The 19,727-nt window shown below is 41.9% G+C and overlaps 1 protein-coding gene across 3 annotated transcripts in view; it reads left to right on the forward strand.

Moving 5' to 3' along the window:
• Nucleotides 1-19,727, forward strand: part of LOC105200821 (zwei Ig domain protein zig-8) — a 308,484-nt gene that overhangs the window by 31,182 nt on the left and 257,575 nt on the right. The window contains exons 1-2 of one of the 3 annotated variants that reach the window (XM_011168568.3): nt 8,590-10,074; nt 15,774-15,900. In XM_011168568.3, the coding sequence (XP_011166870.1) occupies nt 15,837-15,900 (64 nt within the window). In that variant the 5' untranslated portion in view covers nt 8,590-10,074; nt 15,774-15,836. Of the gene's footprint in view, nt 1-8,589; nt 10,075-15,260; nt 15,690-15,773; nt 15,901-19,727 lie in introns of those variants that run through there. The other 2 variants (XM_011168569.3, XM_011168567.3) reach the window with 2 other exon arrangements.

Below are 19,727 nucleotides of genomic sequence, written 5' to 3' on the forward strand. Positions count from 1 at the left end.
CGTTAGTCTCGAACGGCGGTTCCAATCCCCTTGTCCGGACGACGGCTAATGATTATGGTTGACCACGTTAAGTCGCGACTATTTGTAATACTGCTTCTGCAGCGAAAGAAAAAAAGAAAGAGAAGAAGGAGAAGAAAAGGAAAGCGAGAGAGGAATGAGGTGTCGCGTAAAAAAAAAATTCAAATCTCGTCTGCGGTTACTACGTCGTTGTCTCGACGAACGGGAGCTATGGAAAAAATTTCAAGCCGCTCAGCGCAACTTCGCTATGCGTGCCGGAAGATAAGAAAGCGCAGTTTCAGTTTTATTACTTTTTTTTTTACGTTTTGACGTAAGAGTCTCGTGAGTGTCTGGAACTGCGGTGCGTTAATTTTATTTCTTACCTATTCGCCTCTCGTTCATCTCTCATAAATCTTCGCGCGCAGTTTCGTTCGATCGTTCGTAAACCTCTTAATAGTTCCTTGTCTATATTTCAACAAAACGTTAATTGCGCACATACTTCTATAATTCTATGAAATTTAATTATCAGTATTCGAATTGAAAGCGTACGACGCGCATTTTTGTAAATTGATATGAAATATAAAATGCTTGTTTCGTTTCTTAAATGGATAATCGAATGTCGAGTTAAATGACGTTGGTAAAACGTTTTGCTACGTTTTAGTTTTTCAATGAGTTTTTTTTACGTGTAGGGATAAAAATTTTTTATGTATATACGATAAATATGTTGGATCCGGAGGTTATTGAAGCGTATCGAACGCGGAGTTTAGGGACGGATTATCGCGTTTGTTAATGTGCCGCGTTCTATCGAGTCATTGGCACTTCGGGGTATACGCGTATAATACGCCAGTTTACGACGTGTTTATTAGAGTGGCTTGTGGAGCGCAGCTCGCGCGCACTGCAATACCAGTTCGTCCCGCATAAAGCTGACAATTGCCGTGGTGGCAGATGACAACCGGTCGGTCATCGCGCGGTTCCATGGCACCGGAGCGACGACGCGACGTGAGAGCCGCGTGCCGCGCGCTTCGTCCCGCGTATATTCAACGTCCTCCTCCCGAAAACGCGTATCCATATACGACGAAATTTATGGCGTTATCCGTCACACGCAATGTGCGGTTGGCTCGCGCTAATTTTGAATTCGATTCTCAAATTGGCGTGCTTTTCGTCACCGAAGGTAATTCAGTTATCGAAGGAATTTCGTTGGGAACTACGAGATTTCGCATGGAGATATTTCGTACATTGAATTTCATATTTGGAATGATGATATTCGTGATAATAAAAGCAAATGTAGAAAACTTGGGAGATTTTTATATTACTGCGACGCGGATCTTGTACTTGCACAGGGGGGGTTGCTTTCAATTGAAGGAGAACTTCTCGAGCGTACGAGCTTACGAGCGTACTAGCGTTTCGCTAGAGCGAGCAATGTCGACGACGAAATTCGCGAGGCGACCATGCGAACGTTTACCGAGATCGTGGTTGCTCCTTTTGTAATTTTCGAGGATCCTTAACAGGACGCCGCGTGCGTCGTAACCCTCAATTCCGCGTCGTTTCGCGAAATTCACAGCAGCAACGCGCGACGCGCAACGCCAGCGAGCGCGCACCGTAACGCTACTGCCCGGTGACGATAAAGTCGCATTAAACTATCGATTTTTCGGACGAGCTGAGCGGCGGCGACGACGACGACGACGACCAATGGCGCGCACACACACTTTCCGTAGTTTAACGGAAATCGAAGGTGAAGGATAATGGAAGGGAAGCAACTAGTCGTCGTCCACGAATTGCACTGCGCTCTCTCCTAGCGGGTTTCCTACCTCCGTTTAATGGCGGGGCTTCCACGCTTCTTTCCGTGAGAAATTGAAATCCACGATGCTCGATCTTGAGGTCGCCGGCGATTCGCGTTACTGCACCTATCCTACGTAATTCCGCCGCTTCTTCTTTCACTTAAACCGATCTCGGTCGGGGGCGTTCGTGAATTCAGGTCGACAAACGGTGGGTTGAGGCACCGCCGCCGCGCCACCGCCACCACCGCCACCGCCGCCACCACCGCCGCCGCCGTCGCCCTTTCAAAAGGATGTGAAACCGTTTGTTCTCACCGAAGGTTGATGCCTTCATTAGAATGTACGATGAAGCCGAACAGCAGAACGGAAGAATTGCGCGCAATTACCGAGAATCTTACGGAGCTATTTCTCATGGAATAGAATGAGAAGCGATAAAACGTATCGAGAGGTCTATCTCGATCTATATGTTCTTTTTGCTCGTGAAGGTTTGCCGATATTTTTTCTACCCTGGCCTTTCTCCTGGCGGTGCCAATATTTCTTTTTTTTTATCGGTTCACTTGCAATTTTTTTCGCATGCCGGGCTTCAATTCGAATCTGAAAATTTACACCAAATTAAAAAAAAAAAAAAAATTACAGTTTTAGTCTCAATTTAAAAAAATATACCCTATAATTTAAAGTGAGAATTATTGGTACACCACGCAACAATAGAATATTTCAAAACTGCACATACACTACGAAATTTTTAGAATGGATAGAGAGACCATGTTGAAAGAGAAAAACAATTTACACAGTATGTTTTTAAATGTTTTATTTCGTTCTGGAAACAGCATATTTTTTTCAGTATCGCTGCTACTAGTCTTATTTAATTTGATTACAAAAACTGAGAAATTTTTTTTTTTTACTCAATTTTTTAAATGCATTTTTATCTTGATAAACGGACAAAAAGCGGGATGTTGATGCAGTTGGGAAAAGTTAACTTTTCCAACTCCGCCGACGCGATATTTCTACGTAGACAGGCGTAACGGCTTACGTTTCACATTTTGATTGGATCGGATTTCAGTAGGTGCCACGCTCCTCCCCGGGATGTATATATTTGTTGGAAATTACGCGCGGCGGCCGCCTGTTCCTTTCGCATCGCGGTCGACGTTAAGTCTGCTAGAAATAAATGCAAATGAAGCCGCTGTTGGCGGTCTTGTTACCCGTTAAAGGGTCGTACGTCGGTTACGGTACCGCGGGCCGCAGGAGTGTTCGCGGAAATAGCAAATCTGCACTCGTTGGCACCGTGTGCGCGGTGCTTCCGCCCTGTCTTCGCATCCCTGTCTTTATCTCCGTGCCGTTCGTGCCGTTCGTGCACAAGCGTGCGTACAACGTGCAGTGGATTAGGAAGCGAAATGCTGGATCGTTCCGAGAACATGGCGCGCACTTCATCCCGGCTTCGTGCCGGGTTGCAATTAAATTACGCGGAGCCATTAACCATTTACGACAGTGCGAAGAAACCGATTTCGCAGATGAATGGACGCGTACGACGCGGCCACTGTACGCGAGCCGTCTCTTCGGAATTCGTTTTCGCGCGAAGTGTCTTTTGAAATCGAAATTAGCGATCGACCGCAAGCCAAGTCATACAAGTTTCGTTCAACCCAAGTGCGCGCCGCGAGTCGCGCAAGTTGAGAGCTCGTTGTAAAGTTTGCAGCGGTTTCTCGCGTAAACGGCAGTTTGTTCCTGTCATCTCCGTTGCTATTATCGCGTGCGTGTTCCTTCTCCCGCATCCCTTCACTCTGGTTGCACACACACACACACACACACACACACACGGCGGATGATCCGATGCTATTAAACATCCGTCGCTTTTCATCAACCATCGAAATTGCGAGTCGCGCGTAAGGTTACACCTACCGAAATTGGCACAGATTTCGGTATGGCATCTCGGCACGCGGGGACAACGAGAGATGTCCGGATTGCCTTTCTCGTATCGAACGTTACAACTCGATAACCTAAATGTACGCGCGGCTGCGTTAGTCCGTATCCCATTGGATACGTACAGCTCTGCGGCGGACGCAGTTTCCCTGTTCAGAAGCTGAGCCGCACGGCGTGCAATGTCCGATCCAATCTGCGTGTGTATAGGCTACGGCTAACGGACGCCAACCAGCAGCTCTAACCATCCTAGTGTACGTAGTATCGCTATTCCCTTCGATCTATACATGCACGCATCGGCAACGCAAAGCCCAATGTAACTAGCACGCGTGTGGATACAGCCGACCGAGAACGCTATGTTCAGCGGCACGGGTTGCTCGCCCCGGAAGCCTTGCCAAAGGCGACAAGGGATGTCTGCCGCCCAAATTGCCACCCTTGCTTACATAAGCTACTCTTTCGACTCTCAACCTCAATGCGCTCAATTTATTCGTTATTTCTTCCATCTTGATCTTCAAGCTTCTTTATCTTCTACATTATTTTTATTATCTCTAGAGAAATAGATCTTCGTGTTTCTTTTTATACAGAACTCTATATACGGAATTTCTGCAAGAATAGTATATAAAAAAAGAGAAAATTTATACATAATATATTTACATATATTATATATTTTCTAAAAATAGAGAATTGTGCAACTACTAAATATGCATTTTTTTAGTAATGCAAACGTAGTTCTTTTAGAGAGAATTTATATAATTTGTAAAAATTTAACTTACTCTTTACTACAGCATAAGAGAATCATGCAAATGTTAGAATACTGCGTATTATTTTCAAATTAAATAGATCTATTTGTACCTATTATGATGTATTTTTTGAGAGTGATCGCGTGCTGTCTGCTTATAGTTTTGTATTTAATCTAAACGTTTTGGAGTCGAACAAAACGGTTATGGATAGTGTGACTGTTTTGCAGTGTATCGAATGGAATGTTTGATTAGTTTCATTCGTCGGGCAAATGTCAAAGTTGCAAAGTTCTTCCAAACGGTGTTTGGTAAATCGATCTCGCGAATACTATGGGCGAAGGATTTTTAACAACGTAACTGTGATTTGCGTTCGGGCGTTTGTTTTCGGTATCGTTGAATCACGTTGTCGAAGCTCCGATTTATTGTCCATGAATTTTCCGTCAGTGATTCAAGAAACGCGAGATTTATGGTTACAATCTGAAATGACCGCACTAGCGAATGAACTTGTGCGACAGTGTACAATAACTTGTATTAATTCAAGGTGTGGTACTACCTGGATAAACGTGGAAAAACTGGGAAAGTCAGGGATTTGAGACTGTGCCTTCTGGAATCAGAAATTTTCTTGGAAATTTTATTATTTGTCTTGGAAATTTTTTAAGTTTTACTTTTAAATTTAAATTTTATATCTCTTTGTGACAAAATTATTCTGACTAAAATGTATTAAAGATTGTTCGTTATGTGCATTATCTCTTCTTAATAATGATAGTTTTTATTTTATTCTTTGTATATATTTCTGTTACGTTCAGTGTTTAAATAAATATTTTATTATGATCCTTTAATAAACATATTGTTCAGAATAATTTAATAATTAATAACTCAATATTATTTCTGATTTCTAATTTCTTAATATACAATATAGTATTCAATTAATATAATAATATCTAACCAATCTCAATGGTGTGTCACAGATATACCTTGGTGGTTGTCGCTAATATCTAAAGTTTTCGTAATGTCGCATTTCGTGTTATAAAATATGGACTTTCCTCACTCATTACGTGGATAATATGCTACAGACATCAATATTATATTTAGCTCGCTAAATTCATATCGGCCAGTCACGAGATTAATTATATTGTAAACCGAGCCAACTGCAGTTCGCGAACTCGCGGACTCGTTTCCGTATTTGATATGATTCCGAAGTAATATGAATCCGGGCACCGGGTGAAGCCTCGTTGTTGAATCTAGGGTAGCAATGGGAATAGTTCGTAACATTATAAGCTTTTGTTGGATGGCGTGAACTGTGAGCTAAACGCTTCTAACTCCTGTTACTAGTAACTAGTAATTAAGCGAGGCGCTGCTGTGTGAAACGACCCCAGCTACCTGCCTCTATCCTTCGCACTTTCCTGCGATCCTGAAGGTTGCGGTGCGAAACATCCGTGCCCGTGCGTCTTATCCCTTGATACGAATCGCTGAAAATAACATACTGAAATCTACAACGTTTCCTCTCATATCCCTCAATTTCAGTTTTAATCGGGACATATTCTAACAAGAATTATCTATAATTCTTTTAAACGATATTTGATAGTTATTGAGTGTTTTCTCACCAATTTTTAACGTTTGGTCTTTAAAAATATTTATTGCTTTTAAACGAGTAATTACTTTCCAGTATAAAAATGTGAAAAATATATTATTTTAACCAAATAATTATTATTTGTTTCGAATAGCTCTCATTCGAAAAAAGATGTATATTGAATTTAATTGAGGTTTATTCTCTCATGTGCACATTGCTTATTTTTTTTACACAGTTATATACGTTTTTCATGCAATTTTGTATTATAAACATTGAATGTACGCACAATATAATATTTAGTGAAACATCTGAGTTGATATGCAGATCATGATACATATTGAATTTAACTTGTTAAAATTTACTATTACTAGCACTTATCGAATAACATATTTCAAGCTGATAAAATTATTATCAATATTTAAACGAGAAAATTGTACACTTTCTAATAATATATTAAACAACATTTATACATTTGAAATTAATCTTTTTTCGATTTAATATCTTTTTTAGTTTAAAAAAAATATTATTTTAATTATTGCTGTAACTAGCACTTTAATTAAATTAAACTAATTATAAAATTACTATTTTAAATTAACTAAAGAGTATTTTATTTTTTTATAGTTATACAACACGGAGTTATTTTTGTAATTCTAAAAAGTATCTCGTGACTGGCCAATACAAATTTAGCGAACTAAATATTATATCGGTGTCTGTAGCATATTATTCACGTAATGTGAGAAAAATTAAAATTTTTAATTATTAAAATACAGGACATTCTTCTCTTTTAGATGATATTTGCTGCATACTATTTTTCATAAATTTTATTCATATTAATTTTGATAATATAATTAAAACAAGAAAATCAGATTTTTGATAATAGGTCTTTCACATGCGAAATGTAAATTGTAATATAATCCATGAGGTATAACGCTTACTGACGCCGGTATTAATAACGCCTTAATTGGAAATTAGACTATGATATAAGCGTTCGACCTTCCTTTCCTCGAGCGTGGATCACCCCATATATGGCCAAGTTAATTCCTTTAATTAATAATACAGCTCAGAGTGTAAAGAGTGCAAAGCGATTGGCAAATCGCGAGTCTCTTTTATTCGTGTGCGCGTTCTAAAATGTAATATAAAATGAAAATTGTGTAATATGCAAGGTTTCTTTTTGCGTTTGTGAAATACTATTTTAAAATTATTTTGTTTGAATAATAACGTTACCGGTGACCTAATTATTATCGTTGCGGTATAAAAAAAATTGTACAAAATACGGAATAACAGATTTGAACGATTTTTCGCTCATAACGCTTGGCTGATGAAGATTGGTGTACGTTGATACGTTTCCGTCTAAGCGTATCTCGAATAAAAAACCTTTCACGGCAATCGGGGAATAGAGTGACGCTCCCGCGGATTGAAAGTCAGAATTTTAATGTTCATACCGTATCCAATTCGGAATGATGTAAAGCCGTCTATTACGTGGCCTCCGCGAGTCACGTGACGTTTGCAAATGCATGCAAGTCTTGGAAAGCACGCAGCTCAGAACGCGAGCCTTATTCTGTCATAAGAATGATTTAGGCCATATTGATTAAGAAATTACATGAACCTATTCCCCTTCGTGCCTTTAGATTGCCTATTCGCCACTTTTAAGCGTCCAGCACGTCATATAATATATTTTATATAAATTAATGTATGTTAGAATTCTAATATATAAAGCGTACACTCAACACATCTTTGTAGCAACTTATAGAGTGCTGGACCTCTTTCGCACGTGAAGGAAATGCATTAAATATATATATATATATAAAGTGTCGTTCGAAATGTTTAAACAGAAATAATCAAAAAGTTTCGATTTAATGCGTCCTATTTCTACCTGAGTATTTGTAGCGGCGATCGATTGCCTACGAGAGTTATACCGGATTGTACTTTTTTAATTTAATTATGACAATATTTCGAGTACTCCGCCTGTACACTTTATTTCTGGCTTTTATATTTTTAAATGTTTGTAGTCACGGAAGAAAAGTTCTCAGTACAATTAAATTTAACGCACTGTTATATTTGTCTATTGTATAATATTTAGTTAAAATTATTTCGACAGTTCAGTACAATTTATTTAATTTAATCTTTTATAATTTAATTACACTCGAATAATTTAATATCGAATAATACGTTGCAAAAACGCTGCTCGATGCGGTATAAAAACGTCGACTGCTACGATTAACATCAGGATCCAAGCATTTGATCAATAGGCAACACTTTTTTTGGCGATGTATCTTTCGAAACTCTGGCAAATTCTTTTCTCCGCAAAAGCGATTCAGGACGATTTCGAAAAATTTGTTTTCGATAGCACGAATGGGATTTTCAAAAATTTGGTGCAATTTCGCGCAGCGGCGGTGGCGGCGGCGGCGGCGGCGTATACGACGGTGCCCTCTCGACGACAAGGTGGTGGTCGACGGGAGCAAAAGCGGAGCACCGTGCCGTTCCGCGGACGGGGAGGGGGACAAGGGGTTGTCGAGGAGCACGAGGAGGGGTTGAATGGGTGGCGGATCTCCCGCCGCTCGCTTCACGGCGGGATGGTTCACCGGACGCCCGTCGTCGGGGCGCTGCAGCCCGTCAGGACGTCAGTTCTCCATCGTATCGCGCCAGGGTTGGACCTGAATCCCACAAGCGCGCGCGCACACACACACGTATAAACACATCTCACACACACATACATGCATACGCACACACATTAATACGCACGCACGCGCGCGCGCGCGCGCGCTCACCGCCTTTGCTTGCGTGCGGGCACCCTCGCGCGATTTCAGTCAACGACGGGACTCGTAGTCGCGCGACTATGAGTGAATCGCGCTCGTACACGTCTCGGCTAATTACTACTCGTCGATGATAATTGATAACGCGCGCGCAATTAAACGCGACGTGCTCTCGCTCGGACGCTCGAGTGTTGGCGCCAAGTTCGCGCGAATGTCAGCCGCCAGGACGCTGCTGGCGGCTGCCGAGGGTGAATAGTGACATATTCGAGGGGTAAACCGATCGGTGTCGCGGGTCAAGTGTCGCGAGATACGAGAGATATCGATACGAGCGTTTGGGAATTGTCATCGGGAAGGAGAGTGTGCGGACTGCGGACAGTACTCTAGAAAGACGAGTCACGGACAGACGAGGAGAGCGGTGACAGATCGTATAGGTCCGAAGGAGAGACAGTAGTATAGCAGAGAGCAGTAGCGACAGTAGTCGCGCGGCAGACTGTACCCTCACTGGGATAAGCATTTCTCAGTGATAGCGTGGCTCGCTGGTGGTCAGACCGCGCGGCGCGGTGTCTTGGACTAATAGCGGAGAGCCTCGAGAGCTTTCGAGAGCTGGATCAGCTGGCATACCGCTGGATTACGAACGTACGCGCTGCCGGATCAACAGGGGGGGCAAAGCTGTCGCAAAGATCCGTGATAACGGCGAGCAACATGCGAGCACGCTTCAGCTACGCACGTAGTATGCGTAACCGTCGCGTCTCGTCACCGACGAGGATTCAATTAAGCCTGCCGGGTGGAAGGTCAAGTACGCTGCGCGAGCGACCTGGGGATAGGGTGCCAGAGTTTTAATTAAAACTCACCCGCGGGATTCTCATTATCGCGCTCGCGCTCGCGTCTCGTATTCGGGATTAATTAGCTGTGCCGGAAACGAGAGCAGCGACGGCAGAACGGCTATAGGTGAAAGGGAAATATAGGAGGACGTGATTGCCGCCAGCTCGTATGTTGCGTTCGTAACATCCGTGTGACAGTTCGGTGCGACGTGCGTCGGGAGCTTCCTGAGCCCGTCGCGTCGTCATGAACGAGCTTTTTCTCGGAGAAAGCAGCCGCGCCGCGGCTGCCTTCGTTCAGTGATCGTGACGATTTTAACGGCGGCATTCTCCGATTACGAATGCGCTATCTCCCAGTGACGAGTAGTGCGATTGCGTGACGAGTTGGAGATTGTCACTTGGGAGCTAGAGACAAGCAGGAAAAGTGCTAATAATCGGATGTCTCATACCTGATGCGCTTCCGGCACGATGTCCAAGTAAGACGGCTTGGCGATTCTTGGCGATTGGCGATAGGTAAGCGAAATCACAATTGGCGATTTCGTAAAAAAAGCTCACTCTTCACACATAATACATAAATTAAATCTATAAACGACATCTTCTTTCCAAGTGACATGGATTTTTTCTCAAGCGTTGCGATGCCACGATAAAATACGAGGGTAATTTACACCGTTTCCAAAATGATTATTTTGCCGTTATATTTATTTATTGTAATTACAACGACAACATTCTATATTCTCTCCTGTTATCTATATTGTTTAGTATATTTAATTAGTTGCAAATTATATTAATGTAATAATGCATCTATTGATCTACTAAATATTCTACTACATAATGCTCGATGTATTGTCGTGCTTTCCTTTGTTTTTCGACGCATTGCAGCGTCAAAAGCTCCAATGTGATATTTAGTTGTCAGCTCGCACAGAGTATGTACCTTAGACTCATCAAATATTGGTCGCAGCTAATTACATCGATTGAACGAACGCGCGGTTATAATTCCATTAACTTCACGTAAGTAATTTCGATTTATTCGCGTGAAATCAAGTACCATTTTCAAGTAATATGTAATATTTGCGCGTTGCAACAAACGTAATATCTTTTACGAAAAATGCAGATTTATTTTCCGTTGAAACACAAAGGCGGATTGAATCGTAAAAATATAATTTGAAACAAATGAGACCGAGTATGGTGCTATTAACAGCCGCCGCCGCCGCCGCCGCCGCCGCGAGAAAATTATATTCCTTGTAAATTTCATTGTACGTAAAGTATAGCATAAAAATTAAAGAAAAAACGATTGCCGTGTACACGTACGTTGCGCAATAATTCTTAAAAAAGAGCGGGAGTTTTCTGCAGCTAATAATTGTAGCGGTATTTATAATTGTACCGTGGGAATTTACAGGGGCGGAATGTTTGCAGAAATTACGTTTCACGTTATGCGAAGTTATGTGAGAAGTTGCGCGAATCTTGGTATCACGTAGCTATTATCTTAATGCATTTTTGGTGTCTGGAAAGGTGCGGCGCAACGCACCTAAGACAAAAGGGCCGAGATAACCGCAAATTGGTGTGCCCGTTATCTCTAGACGCTGCGTTAATTATCTCCATTTTATAAGCATCCGCAGACGCTCGTAAGATAGCAAACAACGAGGTACCCGGACGTATCCGAGTACCTCATTTGCGTAGCACAGAGAGAGAGAGAGAGAGAGAGAGAGAGAGAGAGAGAGAGAGAGAGATGTGGTGAGTTGTTTCGGAGTATGTTGGCTTTGCATGAATAAACACCCGGCCATTTCGTTTCAGCGGCGAGCCCCGTTGCCGAAATTACGCCGCGCCGCTCCGCTCCGCGCCGCTACGCGGTATTACTCGCTCGCGATCCGAATTGAAACGAGCGCGTAACGAGCGTTTCTACTTTCGCGAGATGTGCGCGGCTTCCCGTGAAGCGGCTGTTCTTCTTTCCGTTACGATCGCGTACATTTTACTTGGTAGGTCTTTACACACACTCCAGTCCATCAACGTACATCAGATAATCCTCGGAAAATACGCTTTCGCGTAATACACGTTCGTACCTTTCTCGCGTGCGCGCGCGCGCTATTATTCAATCATACATTCACGATACTCGGATTCACGATACTCGGCCGTGCTTCCCTTCAGCTCTTATTAATAGCACTTGCACGCGTTTACGTTGAGTTATTACCGGCTGGCCGTTTAGTTTGTCGTGAGATCGGTATCCTCTGCGCGCCTCCGTTTGGTCTCTCCTCTCCTCGCCTCGCCTCGCCGTCAATGTTCACGAATGATGGATCAACATCTCGTGCGGCCAAACGATAGCGATCCCGCCACCCCACCCCGCTCCGCCCCGCGTCGCATCGTTATTGCTCATATCGGTAATGATGCTAATGCTTGTGGTAAATGTGTCGGTTACGTGGCGGCCAATAATGCTTCCAGCGCGTCCGCGTATCACGGGCTGTGCGGAAAGTGAAAAATGTGTTTTAGCCTTGTAAATAAATGTTAGAGGACCCTAGTCCGTCCGACGAGTCTCATGAAAGCGAAGCTGGATTGTTCTGACGAGATACGAGCTGTCTCGCACCGAAAAGTGCTTGAAAAATAACATTTTTGCAACGCGTTGCGTCGCTCGCACTAATCGCCGAGTATCATGACCGTTGTTTACCGCGCACGTTTGATCGGTCGGCAGATTACACACGCGAAACGCAGAAGCGTTGGCTAATTTGGAGGAAGAGCGGGGACGGAGGGTTAATTAAACTTTTTGTTTTAAATTATGGAGATGAGCTTCGCGGTGAAATTCGCAAAGTTATGCATCTCTAATACGAATTATCCTGTTGTTCGATACTATTGTTGCGTATCGTCCATTCGTGCAATCGTGCAGTCGCAACGATCGCGGCCAGTGCGTATTTTCGAGAGATTAAATATATCTCGCTGCGAATGATCAATTGGGCGGAATTTAAAATTAATTATCTTGCGCACGAAAGATAGTGTGTACATCAAAAGAATATTTATTTTCAACGACCTGCATCGCTATTCCGCTCAGTGATTCAAATAATTCATACTCTTTGTAATAAGTTGTCCATTAATAAGAGAATATACCTAGATACCGTTTATTACTTGTGCGAAAAACTGTGTTTTGCAAAAGAGTACCCCTTTCTACCTTTATCCTTTGAATGCCAATATTTTTTAATTTTCTCTTTCAAGTTTTTCTCATTCTGAAAACTATACTATTTGCCACACGTACACTGTAATTAATGTTCTCTCTTGAGATTTCTTATCAAATTTTCTTATCAGTTGAAGATTTTCTTTTAAAATGCTATTAACTTAATCTCCAGCTCAGCGTGCGCTTTCTACAACGTGGACGTAGCAGATAGAAATAAAAAAAAGGGTCTTATCATATGACTGCGCGCATAAACGAAATCCACGACGTTCCGGCTTGCTATTCGGTCGTACAGCTATATCGCGTGCATTCGCGAAAGTGCGTTTAGTCTTTTATCTTGAAAAATGCGCCGGATACAATTTCATATTTTATGAGCGTACGTTGCCCGCGCGCGTTTCGTCAGTGCTCAAACGAAGCAACAGTTGTTGCCTCTCTCGCTTTTGTTTCTTGCCATAGCCTAATCAAGAATGTTGATAATCCCACGTTTCTTTGTTATTCATTCAAGTGCACGGAACGTCACGGGATGCTTTCAGGGTCGTCTATTCTGCTTCCATATTATCATGAAAATCTTGCAGCGAATAGAGAGAATATTTTATAGCTCGCGAAAACATTGCGAGAGACGAGAAATAGCAAAGAGTTTGATAATAACTTTTTAAAATACATATATTGATTAACGCATTTTTATATGACAGCTCTTCTTGGCAACATTTTCCAATATTACATGCACACGTATATATACCTTTATGTTCTCATTGCGTAGAGAATATGCATGAGCCCATCGCGTAGGATTATGAAAATAAAATATGCGAACGTGTGATATCGTAGCTTTATTACGAACTCTCTGGAGCTACCGCGAAAAATTCATTTTGTATTATTCATATTAGTTATGCGCGCGGCGCGGAGGCATGTCGAAATTCTGCGCGAAACGTATGGCTTGTGGCGTCTTGCGAAACCGTAGCAAAGCGGAATTTCAGGTTTTCGAAGCACACAGAGTACGACGATATAAAGTCCGCGTGCGCACAAGCGGTGCATAAAGTAAAGCGGACCGGGATGAAAGGAGCGGAGAACTAGCGGGAAACGTGCGTCTGAAGGGTTGCTTGCTTCGTGTGGAAGCTGCGAGAGCAGCGGTCGGTGTGGCGATAGAGCGATAGTTACCTATTTCGCTTTTCACCGTTGAGCAGAAAAAGAAAGAAAGAAGAATCATTTATTCGCCGCTCCACACACTTGTGTGTGTATTTGCTTAAGCGACACACAAAAGATATAATCTAGATAGCCTTTCAACATGAAAATTTTATCGCATTATTATTCGGATTATTTATTGCTTAAAAAATTACAAGCGATATGTAATTGAAAAAGATTTAATTTATTCTACTTTGTTTAGTTATTATTAAAATATGAAAAGCAGAAGCGATATAAAAATATTTGTCGAATAGTTAATTTTCGCTGAAGAACAATCTACTTCAAATTGATGAAATGATACATCTGCGAGTTTTGTGACACTGTAATTTAGCTGCACCGTAAATAACAAGCTCTCCTGATGAAGAGAGCTAGCTTGAGTCTCAGGTTGTTCAGCGTTTTCAGTAGATTACATGAAATATTTGCGAAAATAAACGGGAGGAAGAAACCGGGGCGGCGATTACATTTTGACACGAAGATACAGCGCGTGATTTGTATAAATGGAGTATGTCACGGTTGAAAGCGACTCGAGGGAGGCACGGCGAGCTATTTCGCTAACGGTTATACCGGTTATAAGGATAGGAGGACGTCGCGCCTTCCGCGGATCCGTCCGAGGACGACGCTATCTCGACGTGACGAATGAGCAGCTTCCCGGGACCATCTCGCGGAGCAGAGAGCGCGGACGCTCGGGAAAATCATCCGCGCGTTCTCGGGGAAATTCTCGAATAAAATTTCTAGTAGATCGCATGCGGCCATGCAGGACGTTTTTCACGTTTCTCACGCTTTTCTTCACGCAACGACTTCAGAGCCATTCCACGTGGATTTCTCCACGAATGTAAAAATAATATTTTATTCCAATATTTATAATGTAAATTTTTCTTTTTAATCTACAAAAACGGTTTGTTTTTGCCAATATATGTATAGCGTTTTACGAATGGCATCGATCGCCGTGCGGAGCGATGGTATTGTTCTTGGAACAAATAAATAGAATCGTCAAATTTTTCCAACTTTTCAACCTGTGCCATATACTGTGTCGCGAGTGAAAATTTTCTTGAATTTGTTATTTTGTCAAACCCACAGAGTTTCCAGTTATTTTTATCCCGAAATAAATTTTCTCGCGCGATAAAAAGATTTGCAAGATAATACGATAGTATATAAAGCCAATGCTGCATAATTTTAACTAGCGCAGTGTAGCAATTAATAAATGAATATTTCTTTCTATTTTAGGGGAACACGCGATATATTTAACGCTGTTTTATCGCTTCACTGTAGATAGTCGTAGAGAAAAGATATTTCATTTGCAAGTTATCTTATTATTCGCAAGCTAAATATAGAATATCATTTCAAGAGATGTATCTCAGAAACGTTCTCGTTACAGAAAAGAACGTCGACGTATCTTGAAATTATTTAAAAAATTATATTCTACATATTGAATTAGCGATGAAAACCTACATAATTGAGAGACTGAAGATGTTCGTTTTAAATTAAAATGCTGCATTAGAGCGCTTGATGGAAACGAAAGTCAAAAGTTGCAATTTGTCGCACAGTTATTCGCTCTCGTGATATTTTCATAGACGCGCGCCTAATCGAGTAATTATCGCTGCGCGGTATTCGCTGTTGTCGGTAACAGGATGCATGGGGAGCGCAAGATTACGCGTAACAAATTGCGACGCTAACACAATCGTTTCCTCGGCTTTCCTCGCCAGTACCTCTGGCAACGGCAGCAACGGCTGCAACGGCAGCAACGGCAGCAGCACCGGCGTGCAGCACTTAGCCGGGCGTTTACGAAAGCGTCGCCTTTGTAAGATAAACGCGACCGAACTTGTAATATCTTGTGACATCGCGCACACGCGCGGTTTAACGTAATGCGTCTTCCTTGTTCCAGCTCATTCTAACGCACGGAAGGCGCGTATTATGTGAGGAGGAAACCGCGACGAGGGAAACGAAGATGTCCGCCGTCAGCGTCGTCGCATGGTTGCTCGGCGCCGTCGCTTTGGCTGCGATTAATAATGGTGAGTCTTTTTTTTCTTTTAATTTGAAAATCATGGATAACAATGTAGAAATTTATTGTAAGAAAATGCAAGTTTTTCATAAAAATTATAAGCATTGCGCTTGAAAAAGTTTCGTATTGAAAAAGCTTTGCTTAAAAGCTTTGTGTACATGTACCATTATTTTTTTAATTTGTATATTTGTATTGTTCATTCAATTAGTTTTTTAACACAGTTTACCAAAGCAGGTTTTGTTTATTTATAAATCTTTTGGGTTGAAATGTTATTTTTTATTATCCTTCAATTGTTTTGATTGTATTTCAATCGTAGTAATTATCGAGTGTAGCGAAGAATTAGATAAATTTAATTTATATAGTTTCACTTTATTATTTAATGAATTTTATAAATTTTTTTTATTTATTTTTATATCTAGTTGACTCATTTATACCGCTTAATTGTTTTTATATCATCAAGGTTTAACCTGATAGAGAAAAGATCGAAATTAATGTTTTTGAAAACGCTTGCTTGTTTCCGGGTATTGATCAAACCGATGAAAAAACTAAATGAATGAATGTAATGAATAGTGCTTTACAACCCGTCGTGCTTTGCTTTGATGAGAAACGTTCTATAGAAAAATCATCTGACAAGCGTCAAAAATATCATGACTACGTTTGAAGAATTGCTCGAGAGGATACTATTTAAATTAGGTAACGTACAAAAGCATGGTTTTACTGTTCGGCCAACAATATCGGGAATACGAAGAACAAACGTATTTATGTTCGCCACGCTTTAAAATATACAAAATGACCAGTTTTATAACAGTTACAATTTATCCGTTTGCTTTTGGTTTTTGCGCTCTTTTGTATTTTTTTTTTATTACGAGCCGCACGAAACGTGAAATAACTCAGAGATATGGTCGAAATACACGGTTGAATTATGGCGATGGCGCGTTTGATGGATTTGCGTAGCGCGTTGTTTGTATTACGAGCGTAGTAGTGTCTAAATGAAATATGTATATCTGTGGTATTTTTGAATGCGTTGTACTAGCTTTTAAGAATATTCAATAAATACTGTCATGAAAAAAAGTAGTACGAAAAATATGTGTCGATGAATGATAAAAGAAATTACGCGTCTCCCCGCGTTCATAGGTGCGCGAAGGCGTCAGTGGCCTTGTTTATCGGCTTTCCCTGGATTGACATTTTTGTTCCGCCGTGAGAGAAGAGAAGGAACGAGTCGACCTTTTGCCCGATCTACCCACGCGAATCATCCGTTTCGAGGGGAAATTCGTGCGATGGCATACGAAATCGAGGCTCGTCGGGGTTCGATTGTCGACAGGGTATGGCACAATGATTTTGAATCAACGTGCGTCCACGCTTGTACGCGCGGATACGCATACCGACCTCTCGTGTGCGTGGCGCCTATTCAAGTATGATTGCTCGCTGATCCGCGATCGTACGACTCTCCCGTTTGGACGAGAGCGAAAATATCAAAATATAGAGCTCGACCTGCTTCAATGCCCGATCTACTGGGAAAGAAGCTTTTATTATTTGCTTCCAATTTCAATACCAATTGAAAGTGTGTACATATTTTATTTCGACACTACTACGCTTGTAATACAAATAACTCGTTACGCGATACCATCTTTATTGGAATGATCTTGAAATATCGCTTGCATTTATAAATAACAGACGCTTAATATTTTATTCATTTCTATATGAATATGTAGAAAGGATTGCCAAATTCTGTAAGCTTACGATAAATTTAAATTAACTCAATTTTAATTAATACCTCATATTTCTTTGTCTATAGACTATCTTATTTATGGGTACATGAACGATAGCCTTTTATTGAAATTTTGGGACAATCGATACACTATACGCCCTCCATATAGCTTAATCTATTATTTTTATCTCGTAGTAAATCTGATTTTTATTTAAAAATTTGTTTTGTACGTTCTTTTTCCGAGATTCGCGGCTTATACAGGTTACGCTCGTTAGATTGAGATCATTAAAACGCGGCACAATAGCTAGTAGCAAAGAGTCGTTCTCTCTCGCTCTTTCGCAACACTCGCGTAAATAACGCGTACAGGCGACACGATAGTTCTCGTCTCTCGAGCTGCGGGCAATAAACACCCTTCTCCCGAACAAACAATGCTGCGACATGGGGTGAAAAATTAAACGAGACGCGCGTCATGGACCAAACTCAAACTCATCTTCGCTACTTTCATTCCTTCGCTACTTGTCCTTTTGTGCGAGGATCCTATTTGCGCACACGCACAAACATACACACACCCGTCCGCGCAGCATCGTTTGGAGGGTAGTTACACACGTACACTGGCGAATGTTCGACAGCTGTAGCAGCACGTCGCGTCGCCGTCGCCGTCGCCGTCGGTAGCACGACTCGTTACGTACGTGTTCTCCTATGTACGTATTTTCGTTGGTAGAACGCGATATGGGTTCCGATCGGCCATTACCAACTATTCCCTAAGACAGGTAAGCCCCGTGAGCAAGCAGAGACCCTTAATTGCGTCACTAATTTACCGAACATTCATTGACGAGGCGATGTGACCGTCGGATATGACATTAAAGACGACCCTGTGCGAGAGATTTACGTTAAAGTCACAGAGTTACTTCCAAGATTGTAAAGTGGATGTATAAATACGACGGCCGACGACGTGATGAAAATATCGCAGGTGTAACTCTGCGATCCATTCTTTTTAACTTGTTTCAACGACGATTAGAAGGACATTTCCGCGCAATCGCCGTTTATGAATGACCCAAGGATTTTCGCGGACCGACCTGTCACCCCGACCGACTTGTCGCGCGTTTCCATATTGCGAAATGGTTATTAAAACACGGTGTCATCCAATTAACGAGTAATTACCGTTGCTTATTATTGCTTGATGAGCACCACACGGTTATATCGTGACAGACGTGTTGTCTAATATTCCATTATCGATGAATATTAATTAATGTCACGCTCGTGTGTATTGCGCGCGGATAATTAAATCGTTATAAATTGTCACGAGTCCACTCCGCACACGCGGCGGAGTGGGCGCGTCTTCGAACGCGCGACACTAATTATGCGCGTTATCGCGAATCGCTATTCCTCATTTTTCCACCAGTTTCCCCAGACGTGACAGATCGTATCGATCGTCCGATATTACACCCGAAGATTGCGAACAGCGATATCTCGACTCGCGCGCTCATTACAAGTTCTTGCCCAAAGTCTGGCAATTAGGGTTGATCTCTTATTGCCAGTACTAGTTCTCGCTACACTCTTTACGACAGAGTTCCGCTTACTGGAGAAAGGATCGCGTCGGAGGGTAGGTTGATTTAAACCCTGCGGCTAGATGGCGGAAATCTTTGATAAGGCACGGCTACCGCAAAACGCTGATTGGTTGGCCCGAGGGCCTTGCGCCGATATGACGTTCAAACAATACTCTTCATGCTAACAATGCAATCGGCCGAGATAAAGATGTATAGATTCAACCGATACCCGTTTACGTTACCTGTCCTATCCGATTATTCGCCTGTAACGTCGAATCCTGATATCTAGAATTTAATTTCGAGGTTCCCTTAATTGAGAGGGGGGGGGGTAACGTTGTTTGGATGTGACAGTGTGTTCTGGACGCTTCTCTCTCTTTCTCTCTCTTTCGCGACTTGTACGAGGATACGTAAGATGTAAAATGTCGCGAGTGAAATTCGCGTCTCTTTGGGCGCGACAAATGTGGCATAAAATGATCTAACGTAACGTTGCTCGCGTAATTTGATTTCCATGTACGTGGCGTTACGCGAGTGCGCAAGCGCTGAAGCGGGTTACGCGCGTGACACACTATCTTGACTATATTT

This window comes from Solenopsis invicta, chromosome 2 (genome assembly GCF_016802725.1).
Source record: "Solenopsis invicta isolate M01_SB chromosome 2, UNIL_Sinv_3.0, whole genome shotgun sequence".
In the NCBI taxonomy this organism is placed as follows: Eukaryota; Metazoa; Arthropoda; class Insecta; order Hymenoptera; family Formicidae; genus Solenopsis; species Solenopsis invicta.